Source organism: Sinocyclocheilus anshuiensis, unplaced genomic scaffold, assembly GCF_001515605.1.
Source record: "Sinocyclocheilus anshuiensis isolate Anshui unplaced genomic scaffold, SAMN03320099.WGS_v1.1 scaffold681, whole genome shotgun sequence".
In the NCBI taxonomy this organism is placed as follows: domain Eukaryota; kingdom Metazoa; phylum Chordata; class Actinopteri; order Cypriniformes; family Cyprinidae; genus Sinocyclocheilus; species Sinocyclocheilus anshuiensis.
In genome coordinates, this window is record NW_015537978.1 from 171,198 (window position 1) to 182,750 (window position 11,553).

Genomic DNA, 11,553 nt, shown 5'->3' on the forward strand with positions numbered 1-11,553 from the left:
CCGTGGAACAGCCATCGTTTAAGTGGACCAGGTGGTTTTGTGTAGTGTTTTCTTTTTATGGTTTTAGTCCTATGGAAACGGATCTTATCGTGAAGATGCCGTGCCATAACCAGCAGCTGAATAACAGTGAGAGCCCCGAACACGCCGCGAAGCACGTCCGCTTCGCCCGCAGCAGCCCTGCAGCCGAGACCTGTCAAGACGAACCGTGCGAAAACCAAACCACGAGCGACATCCAACAACAAATAGGACCTCAGCTGAAGCTCTTGCCATTAAATGACCAAATACGAGAACTTCAGACAATCATTCGGGACAAGTGAGTGTCCAGTCTGCCTTTCAACCGGATCTGCATTGCATGCACATTGCGTGTCCCATATTTAGGCCTGCTCTGTATCATATGCACACATACCACAGCATGTGTGCAAGAACATAAACCCGTAGCTTATCAGAATGTATCTAAAATGTACACGGAATAAACTGGGATATAGTCTCGTGGCATTTTGTTTCACGTAGATATATCATATATTGCAACCGTTTTTATAATAAATTGTGCGCAGACACGCAAGGAATTTGTTTTTTTTTAAGGTGCTCTTGGTACATATGTCATAAGAACGACTTTACAGTAACTAATAATAATGTGTATGAATCTGGAACATAAGATTTATGTATAGATTTGTGCATCATTTACTCTATATACAGCTGTATAAATAGAGATATGCATATGTATTTACATTGTACTTGAATTACAGACCACATGAAATAATTGGTAACACTTTACTTGAAGGGGTGTGCATAAGACTGACCCTTTCTGTTTCACTCAGAACTACCAGTAGAGGTGATTTTGTCTTCTGTGCTGATAGATTGGTAAGCATAACCAGAAATTGTGTAAATGATGGTCATTTTGTGTTAAAATGTCAACATATCACACTAATGGTTTACAACCAGGTATTATCTTTATAAAGACCTTGTAAATAAAGGCAATCAACACACATTTCAGTCAACACAGAGTAAATGTATGGTTGATTGCATTGCACTTGATTGTTTTGTATTGTGAAAATAGTAGATTGACTCATGTTCTGTATTTGGTTTTTGCTAGCTTTCAATTTGAATCAGACTGGGTTGTTTGTTTTGCTCCCAGATAAGATTAGTGGTGGAGGAGGGTCTCAATCAGCTTCCATACAGTGAATGCACTGTAACCACACCAACAGGTGAGCCTGCTACCATGGCGATTAATTCCCCCAGCTCACTGTAATCCTTTTGCATATTAATATAACATTGCCACTGTCAGCGGATGAATTTGCGCAAATGCAGTTTCCTTATTTACTCCCTATGCAGGACATAAATATGAGGGTGTGAAGTTTGAAAAGGGAAACTGTGGGGTTAGCATCATGAGGAGTGGTGAGTCCTGCTGAAATTTACAACCCTATTTAGTGTGCATGCCCTTTACACTAATACAAAACGCATATATTGTGTGAGCAGGTGAGGCCATGGAGCAAGGCCTAAGAGATTGCTGCAGATCAATCCGTATCGGGAAGATTCTGATCCAGAGCGATGAGGAGACACAAAAGGCTAAAGTTTACTATGCAAAGTTCCCTCCTGACATCAGCCGAAGGAAGGTTCTGCTCATGTACCCCATACTTAGTAAGTACTTGACTTCTGTAACATGAAATAAATGGCCCGCATAGAATCTGTTATTTTTTTTCACATTTAATGCTTTGAATTGATAGGGCGAAATCATGGCATAAAAAAAAGGAAATGAGAATGACAGGAACTGCAACTTCATCTGGGTCTACCTGTAAATACTTTAAATATGGCAATAAAAGGCACGATTCATTGTTGCGTATATGTGTTCAGGTACAGGCAACACTGTAATAGAAGCGGTGCGGGTGCTGAATGAACACGGCCTGCAGGCCAAACATATTATACTACTGAGTCTCTTCTCCACTCCACACGGTAAGACACACACACAGCGAACAGTGAGGACTTTCTCATTTCTGTATTTTCATTCATGAATAAATTATATGACATATCTGTATTATTTTACCTTCTTTGTAGGTGTTAATGTTAATAAGCTTTCTAAACATTTCTAAAACAATGTAAAATTAGCTGTAAATCTAATCCCAGTATTTGGAATATACTCACACATTTCTAAAAAAATGTTTGACATGTATAATTTATATACGCTAACATTCAAAGCTTGGGGTCGGATTTTTTCTCACCAAGGCTGCACTCGTTTACAAAAATACAGTAAAATGAGCAATATTTTGAAGTTAAAATAACCGTTTTATTTTAATATATTTTACAAAGTAATTTATTACTGTGATGGAAAAGCTGAATGTAGCAGCTCCAGTCTTCAGTGTCACAAGAAACATTTATCATTATCAGTCTTGCTAAATACAGCACTTACTTGAAATATATTTCTTTTTTGTATTATAAATGTCTTTGCTGTCACTTTAATTTTATGCGATTTAATGCAAGCTTGAAGAATAAAAGTATTAATTTCTTCTTTTATATAAAGTCTATTATTAACTAATGATGTGTACAGGTGCACGGTCCATTGTTCAGGAGTTTCCTGACATCACTATACTGACAACTGAAGTTCACGCTGTCGCTCCGACACATTTCGGCCAAAGGTATTTCGGCACAGACTGACAACCCACCAAAAGCACACGTTTACTTGGATTCAGCTGAAGCAGCTTGTGTTTTTTGTTTTGTTTTATCCATCTGATAAAGCCTGACCAGCCCACAGCAAGTGTCTCTGTGTGTGTGTGATTGGTTCATCAGGGCTGGCCTCTGTATTTTTATTGGTTGTTATTATATACAGGTGCATCTCAATAAATTAGAATGTCATGGAAAACCATCCTTAATGTGAGCAAATGTATTCTCATCTTTGAAAGACGCGTGCTTATCCATGATGCCACCAGGATTAAAACAAACTGTTCCTAAACAGTGATGCAAAACAGAAAAATACAAATAAAATATTTTGTATTAAATGAACTGTACTTGTTTACGTTTTTATAAAATTTCATACAAGACACTATTTAATAGTCTCTCGTCATAAAGCTAGAACTTATTCCCACAACAGAAAAACACCAAACTGCATTTCACCACAAAAGAATGAATTTAAAACATCACACAGCAGGGACACCTGATAAAGCTCTCTCACACCCTGATCAGTAAAAGAGAGGTTTCGGAGACCTGATCGCTCCTGCAGGAAGTGTTCCATGTGAAAACTGAGCATGCGGTCAGGTGTTCACCCTCACCCTCATCTCCCTGAGGGCCGCCCGCCACTCCTGTAAGCTTAACCTGTGATTGAGATCTTTCTGAAATCGCCCCTCGCTGTGACGTCACGTGACCCGCTCTGTCAACCTAGAAATACAAAGAACGGTTTATATTAGATAACTTAATTTCTACTACATTTGATTCCTCGAAGGCTTCTGCTTTAGAGATGTCCGTGAAAAGCAGAACAATCATTTCTCATACCTTATTTCATCACTGCTAGTCATCCACTGCTATGGTAACAGAGACCCCCTCAGGTGAGACTGATGGCAGCACAGAGAGAGACAGACAAATGGCTCAAATCAGAATCTTCGATCAGGTTGTGCAGCCCTGGTTTGGCCTCAAGGGGGCAGTATAAACTTGCAGTCTAAACCTCCTTTTTCCAAAATTAATAAATGATGTTTGTATTACAATAAAAGAACCATGTATTTTTCTCCTAGACTGCTAGTTACTTCTGAGAATTTAAAAAATGACTATTCCGAGTGCTATTTGGAGTTTGTTTTGCATCAGTAGGGGAATTTTAGAGTAAGTGTGTTCGTAATCCTACTCTTTGTGATAGCACACTTAAGTTAATGACAGAAGCAGAGAGGAGATCACCTTCAGCGACGGCGTGAGAACTGGGATAAATTCGGTCTCCTTCTAAATAAAAGATTTACCAAACTATTCTGACTACAGCAGTGACACAAAATTAGACGACTCTATAATCCGGCAAACTAGGCTCTGATTGATTAACCGGTGAACGCAATTGGATGTTGATTGACTTATGAAATATGATTCAGAATATGTGTGTCTTACCCACACTTCCTTCCATGGCACAATGTCCATTTCCATTCATCACTGAAGGACTGTGAGATGACATCTGCCATCTCAAGGGGAAAGACTGTCCATCCCCTTGACTGTGACAGACACAATAAGAAACAGTTGGTAAACATAAGATATGACATCTGTGTTTTGGCATTACGTCAAAATTAATCTCACACATCTTAAATTCTTCTGATTGCTGCCATTTGACTAAACGGGGAAATGCCAGTATTGAACAAGGAAATGCGGTATTGAAATTTATCAACACTGGCATTTCAATCTGACAACTGGAAAATGTTATGGTGGCAATACCAATATGATAAAAGACAGTAACTAGCATTTGGGGTCGGTATAATGTGTTTCATGTTTCTAAAAGATACTTCTATGCCAACCAAGGCTGCATTTATTGGATCAAAAATACAGTAAAAAAAACAACAACAACATACATTACATTTTATTTTATTTATTCCTGTGATGGCAAAGCTTAATTTCCAGCAGCCTCTACTCATCTTCAGTGTGAAATGATCCTCCAGAAATGCTGATTTGATAATTAAAAAATTGCTCACAAGAATTTCTTATCAATGTTGAAAACAGCTGTGCTGCTATACATATACTTTTTTTTTCCCATGATTTTTTTGACGAATAAAAAGCAAAACAGCATTTATTTGAAACAGAACTATTTTGTAAGAATATAAATGTCTACACTGTCGTTTTTGACCAATTTAATGTGTCCATGCTGGATAAAGGTAAAATAAATCAATCAGACTGGCCCCAAAATTGTAAACAGTAATCTACATTAATTATTATTGTCATGATTATTCATTAGAATTAGGGCTGGGTAAAAAAATATCGATATCTCGATATTAATCGATTCTCATTTTTACGGAATGATATCGATTCCTAAATCCCAAGAATCGATTAGTCTAGCGTGTTTTCAGTTAATGAACGGAACATTGATGGGCACTTCCTATCCAATATATCGGAATAAGCATTGTGCTTTGGTACTTTTAATATGAAAAAGTCTCAAATTTCAAATTCTGTCCATTGTATTGCAGTATTCAAACAATAAATGCCGTTTTGGCACGGTTTAATGTGAAGTGACAGACCGCTGTAGCGCCTCAGTTCAACAGACGCCGCAGCGCAAGGTGCACGTGAACTGATCATCTCCACATTAATACCAGTTTCAGCACAAAATAAACATGACTAAACATCCGAAGGTAAGTTAAAAGAAAGAGTACAACTTTACAATCCGTATCCTGTCTCATGTAATCGCTCAATCTGTGTTTCAGCCGCGCAAAGACGTCAATATAACGTCTTGTAAACAATGTCACGTAAAGTCACATTTACCTCAGAAAAAACAACGTTATTCGGTGACCATAAACTCATTAGTCAGATAGAAAAATAAACTGTAGAGAGGGGCATTTTGCTAAATATATGCACTAAATAACATATTCATTATAAACTTTACTGTTCTTCAATGTTTAATTTATGTTTGAATAAATCCATCAAGCTTTTATGACAGCCACCATTATGTTTATATTAAAAAAACGAATTGAAGTAGAAATGTAATTGTAACTTTATTATTTTAAAAACTTCATTAAGTGTAATTTTAACAAATCAGTCAATTTTAACCTTCAGTATTATAGTAATGTAGTAACTGACTCTCATGTATTTATAGCATTAGTTGAGAGATTTTTTTTCCTTGAGAAAATTTGGCATGTACTGTACCCTGATATATAGCCTATCCAAAATAATCGACATTGTATCGGATCGAATCGAAAGCTTGTGAATGAGAATCGAATCGTGAAATTTGTGTCAAAACCCAGCCCTAATTAGAATAAACAATTATTCTGCTAAAATGATTCGGTCAATCTTAAGTGCAAGTTGTTTATGAGTGTCAAGCAACATTAAGTTCTCAGAGTCAGAATAATGAATATTGCGTAATACTGACCTGCTGAATACTGGAAATGGCCAGAGACTCTTGCTCTTTCCAAACACCCGTAAGAAGTTTGCCCTGACACCCACATCAAATGCCTCACTTGCTGGTCCATCCACAAAAAAGGGAACTGACAACCACTCTGACAGAAAGACGGTGAGGATGTTATGACCCCTACAACACCTCATACAAAATATGTGAATATGTGAAATGCAGGTTTTACCAAGAGTAGTTTTGTTGCTGGCGAGAAGCCAGATGTGCAAGAAGAGCAAAAAACAGAGGGTGACAGCAAACATGGCCGACACCAGTGTCAGGAACAAAACATGCAGTTTAACACAACTATCAAACAGTTTGCCCTGAGAGAGAGAGCGAGAGAGAGAGAGAGAAGTGTAATTCAGGAATATTGCAGTAAGATACTGTGAAACCGAATAAATAAATAAATAATTATTCAAATAATGAGGATCATTGCATAAGTAACAATTCATTATTTTGCAAAAGATAAAACCTTATCACATTTATTTACCATCACTTCAATTGCATTTATATGTGCAGATACTTTTATCCAAAGCGACTTTGCATTGAAGCTATACATTTTATTACAATGTGTGTAAAGTTTTTCAAATATTTGATGCCAAGCGACTGTGGACGTGCCATCTGAGGCTGAGACTAGTCTCTACCATTCAAAGTGCAAGTGAATCTTGCTAAAAAATAAATTTAAAAAAGTCACCCACCAGCCACAGTTGGATGAAGGTTGGTGTAACTGTTGCGACGATAAGCAGGCAATACAGCAGTGAGTAGAGCAGGAAGAGCATGAAGAACTTATAGTTGGAGAATCCAATACAGTTATTCAGCCTAAACATGCTCACAACAACACAGCACAAACATACAAAGAAAATAATAAATGCTACTTTTTAAAAATTACTGTCATTTTGACATTTAACCAAGATATTAAGAGATATTATGTCAATGTACATAGCCATTTTACTTCCTGAATGCAAGTTAACTGAATGCCTAAATATCTATTTGACTCCAATAGCCTGCACAGTGTAAAATTAAAGATATTTAAAGGAGTATTATACTCACCATTTTACAACATTTTGGGAATTTACTCACCCTTTGACCATCCAAGATGTAAATGTGTTTGTTTCTTCATAGAAATTTAACATTACACCTGCTCACCAAAGGATCCTCTGCAGTAAATGGGTGCCGTCAGAATTAAAGTCCAAACAGCTGATAAAAACAATAATTCTCACAACTTAATCATCAATAAATGTCTTGTGAAGTGAAAAGCTGCATGTTTGTAATAAACAAATCCATCCTTAAAAACAAAAACAAATCCATCCGGTTTTTTTCTGTTAAAACAGTTGTTTTCGGGTAAAATATGATGGATTGATGGATTTTGTTTTCTTACATTTGCTTTTCACTTCACAAGATGTTAATCGACTGACCTGAGCTGTGTGGATTACGGTGATGTTTTTATAAGCTGTTTGGACTCATTCTGACGGCACCCATTCACTGCAGATGATCCATTCATGAACAAGTGATGTAATGTTAAATTTCTCCAAATCTGTTCCAATGGAGAAGCCTATATCTTGGATGGCCTGAGGATGGGTACATTTTCAGCAAATTTTAATTTTGGGGTGAACTATTCCTTTTTAAGTAAGAGTAAGTTATTATACTTAGATTAAACATTACAAAAGCCACAGATTACAAAGATTCATAAGTTGTTCACATTAAATGGAAATATGCATTTTTTAACAGCCAGTTTACAAACCATGGGCAATGATGATCCATCTTTAGTACACACCTACAGAGAAAAAAAAAAAGAAAGAGACAGACCGCAGGAGTGAAGTGCACAGGCCACAGGAACTATTCTCATTAAATAATAATAAAAACCCCAGTGTAATCAGACACACACAGACACACACACTCAAAATCTCCACAAACACACAGTCATTCTTTTTCTCCATCTCATTCACTCTCTCACACACTCAGACCTGGACTTTAATCAAAGAATGGGAACCTGATATTGACACAGAGCGAAACTCATTTGAGAAGATTCACTGTGTCCACTCAAATAAATGTGACCAAGCGCTTCAACAACATCCTGTAATTATCTCACACACTCACCCACAGATCGCATTTCTACGTCTCCCTTTCATTAAGGGAAGAGTGCGTAGATGAGTGGGAGATGCACTGATACGCACACAGAAATGGAGAGAGGGAGAGAAAGAGAAGAGAGAGAGGGCGATTCTTACATTTGGCAGACAGAACAGTGATGGCAGCGATCTGGTTTTATCAATTGGCAGTGATGACAGAACCTGATAGCTGAGATGAACACACACACACACACAAACAAGCAAATAAATAACATTTTCTCCAACATTTAGGTAAATGGAATCCCTCTTTGATAACAGACTATTATTTACGTTTTCATTCATGTTGTTCAGTGTAAAATATCTTATATTAAAAGATAGTTTTAGAGCAGTTAACAGACATTTATGATTTTCAACATTCATCCAAATGATTTAAAGTCACTATAAATTGTCTTGATTCATGGCTTCAAAACTCACAAATGGATCACTCACCAAATAAGAACAAAAAAATCAGTACAAATACACTAGGTGCTTTAGTGCTTAGAATCCAAAACTAACCAAAAATAGTCCAACTGCTTTTAAAGTCTACTGGCCACTCAGGTAAAACACTTACGTTGTTTGTAAAATAGTTATGTATCATGTACTAAAATTATTAGTTTACTCTATTAAAATTCCACCATTATCCTTATTACTGTTAGTACATGCTGATCTATCTATAAAATACATTTATTATTTGTTTGTTGTTGACACACTGGTGTTATTGAATTGATCACTTGTCAAGTCGTTTACTTTGTGTTAGAGGAAAAATATTTATTAAAAAAAAATTGGTTTGGGAGTGTTGCATTCGGTTACAAGACAGTGGCATTTAACAATTATCGTTCACTGAATTTCAGCAATAAATTACTTCAATTTTGTTTTGTTGCAGGGCTGGGTATCAATACAGATTTCCCAATTCAATCTGATTCCAATTCATTTGGGTGTACTATAGTTATAATCGGTTATAATCTCTTTTTGGGTACATATGGTAAAAATTATCTCTGCTAATGCTGAAAATGAAGGCAGTGTTTGATATCGACTCAAACGGTAACCCGTCTCTTTGAAATATTCAACAGAACAAACTCATAAGAGTCATTCGTTTCGGGAAACGGGCTACACTTATTGGACAGATGTTTTTTGATTTACTGAAAAGTACTGACCTAGAATATAATTTATTTAGCTATAGTGCTAAATATTCAGTACTGGCATCACAGATTCCCCTGTGTTACAAAGCAGTGATGCAAGGAAACCTTCTAACATGGTGCAGAAGATGCTTTTCACTGAAAGCCATTCAAAATGTACTAATTGCAGATTCAGTGTCTCTGGAGTAATCTAGAGTTCAGTGTCTTCCCTCAATTACATGGTGCTGATGGAGCAGGTTAATGTTTACAGGTTCAGTGTGAATCGAGTTACATTTGGACCGGATCCAGTTAAGTTTTGAGATGTTATTTATACTTCACATTGTTGTGTTTATTTGTTATAGTGCTGATGGGTTTCCTGACCTCCGGCTGCCGTACGTGTGTGAACTGAAAGCTTCTGGGAGATTTCCAGAAGAATCTGACTCTTCTCCATACCGCCACGCTCCTGCTCATAGAGCAGCGAGTCTGAAGAGGAGAGCTGAAACTGAACACAGACACCCGCACACACACATACAATTAGCAAATTAGATGGCGGTGCTCTGAGAGGGAGAGGGGTTTCTTTTACGCTCATTTGTCACGTATGACATGCCTGACTTGAATAACTTGCAGGTGGACCGTGGACGGCCCCCGTAAGAGCCCAAGTCTACTTATTGCTTCTGTGGAGGTGAAGCCAGCAGAAATGAGCAGTTTAAAGTGCCCCTATTGTGGATTTTTGAAAATTTCCTTTCATGCAGTGTGTAACACAGCTCTAAGTGAATGAAAACATCCTGCCAAGTTTTAAATCTGAAAGTGCACCGTGTATAAAGTTATTATCGCTCAAAAGAAAGAGTCAACTCTGAATCATTGAAACGAGTCGTTTTTAAAACGAATCCCAAGACGTTTTGTTGATGTCAAAATGAAACATTAGCATATTGCCCGCCCACTTGTTGGTCTTTTCGGGTTGGTCTGAATGAAAATGCAAATTCATTCTTTGCCACTAGGTGCTGCTTTTGGAGCGGTAAAATAGCTGTTTCCCCGGTAAAGCTGTAAACAAAGCAGCACTGCGCTCACAAACGCTGCTTTATCAGGCATCACAGGCATGATGAAAAAAGATTAAACCAATCGGACCAATCACTGCAGATTAGCGTCACGCAAAGGAGGGGTTTGGAAAAATGAATCGTTAAACGAATCGTTTGGGAGTCGTTGAGCAAGTAAGGTAAACATAAATACATATTATAAGACAATGAAAGTGTTTTTTGACCTTGCATGCATGTCAACCTGTTGTTGGGGACTCCCAAAACCAAAATATGAACCTTTCATAACCCATAATAGGGGCACTTTAAAATATCACACACTGGTCAAAACTTTGTAAATGCAATATGAACTCAACCCAGACATGAATAAAGATACATTTTACAAACCAGTAGTTATGGTAGAAAAGCTTTTCCAAACTTTGAATCAATTGAACCAGTGGCTTCGCAAAATGATTTGAACACTTCAAACACCTTAAACCACTCAAGAATGCAATATGAACTCGGCCCAAACATGAGTAAAAACACCTAACCAATTACAAATGTCTTTATGAAAGCATATTCTAAACATCATTAAATACCAAAAAATGTAAGGTTAAAAACAATTAACTTTCACTGTCCTATTTTGTTATACATGCATGTTTATTAAAATTATAAAGCTGACCCAGTTAAAACCATGTGTTAAACTCTGGTTCATGAGGTGACCAGATCACCACTCTCTAGCCATGAACTATTGGAATTCAAACAGTTTTGAAACCATATTATGTTGTTAGAAAGCCTTGTTTTTTTTGTTTTTTTTATCATGTGACTTGGCCAGTTATTTCCTCTCATGTATAGGCATAGAATGGTAGAGCCCTGCATTTCAAACTTTTTTACGCCCCTCGGGCCGGGCTTCGGGTCAATTTTCACGTCATAGTTCAAACGCGGGCCGGGCCTCGGGCCTGTTTTAGGCTTCTCCTTATTTTTTTATATTTTAGACATCCATCAATTAGTGATGAAAAAATTGCCTCACTGGTGGAAACAACAGGAGATCGTGCTACCGCGACTGTCAAGAGCGGCTCGATGGTGTTTAGTGTCCCGCAGCAGCAGTATGTATGGTGCGTGCCGTCAGCGCAGCTGAACAGTTCTGCGTTCAAATGCAAGCAATAGGCTTAAGCTTGCCGCAAAGCACCGGCAAAAGTAATTACCATAAATGTGACAGGGGGAAACAGTAAGGAGATATTTGAGTTATTTACTAATAAACTAGTGTTTTCTGAGTC

General features: G+C 37.3%; 2 protein-coding genes across 2 annotated transcripts in view; one reads left to right on the top strand and one right to left on the bottom strand.

Annotated features, from left to right (window-relative positions):
- Positions 1-6: 6 nt before the first annotated feature.
- Positions 7-2,731, top strand: uprt (uracil phosphoribosyltransferase (FUR1) homolog (S. cerevisiae)). Its single transcript, XM_016465760.1, has 7 exons — positions 7-313; positions 819-861; positions 1,136-1,205; positions 1,333-1,395; positions 1,477-1,638; positions 1,852-1,950; positions 2,543-2,731. The coding sequence occupies exons 1-7, from the start codon at positions 72-74 to the stop codon at positions 2,647-2,649; spliced, it is 786 nt and encodes a 261-aa protein (XP_016321246.1). The 5' UTR covers positions 7-71; the 3' UTR covers positions 2,650-2,731.
- Positions 2,732-2,858: 127 nt separating this feature from the next.
- LOC107672497 (palmitoyltransferase ZDHHC15-like) overlaps positions 2,859-11,553 on the bottom strand; it is a 12,353-nt gene continuing 3,658 nt past the window's right edge. Inside the window, exons 4-12 of the mRNA XM_016465713.1 lie at positions 9,648-9,768; positions 8,272-8,341; positions 7,788-7,820; positions 6,745-6,865; positions 6,237-6,369; positions 6,029-6,155; positions 4,072-4,172; positions 3,481-3,539; positions 2,859-3,366 (exon numbers count right to left, since the gene is read on the bottom strand). Of these exons, the coding sequence (XP_016321199.1) occupies positions 3,496-3,539; positions 4,072-4,172; positions 6,029-6,155; positions 6,237-6,369; positions 6,745-6,865; positions 7,788-7,820; positions 8,272-8,341; positions 9,648-9,768 (750 nt within the window). The 3' untranslated portion in view covers positions 2,859-3,366; positions 3,481-3,495. The remainder of the gene's footprint in view (positions 3,367-3,480; positions 3,540-4,071; positions 4,173-6,028; positions 6,156-6,236; positions 6,370-6,744; positions 6,866-7,787; positions 7,821-8,271; positions 8,342-9,647; positions 9,769-11,553) is intronic.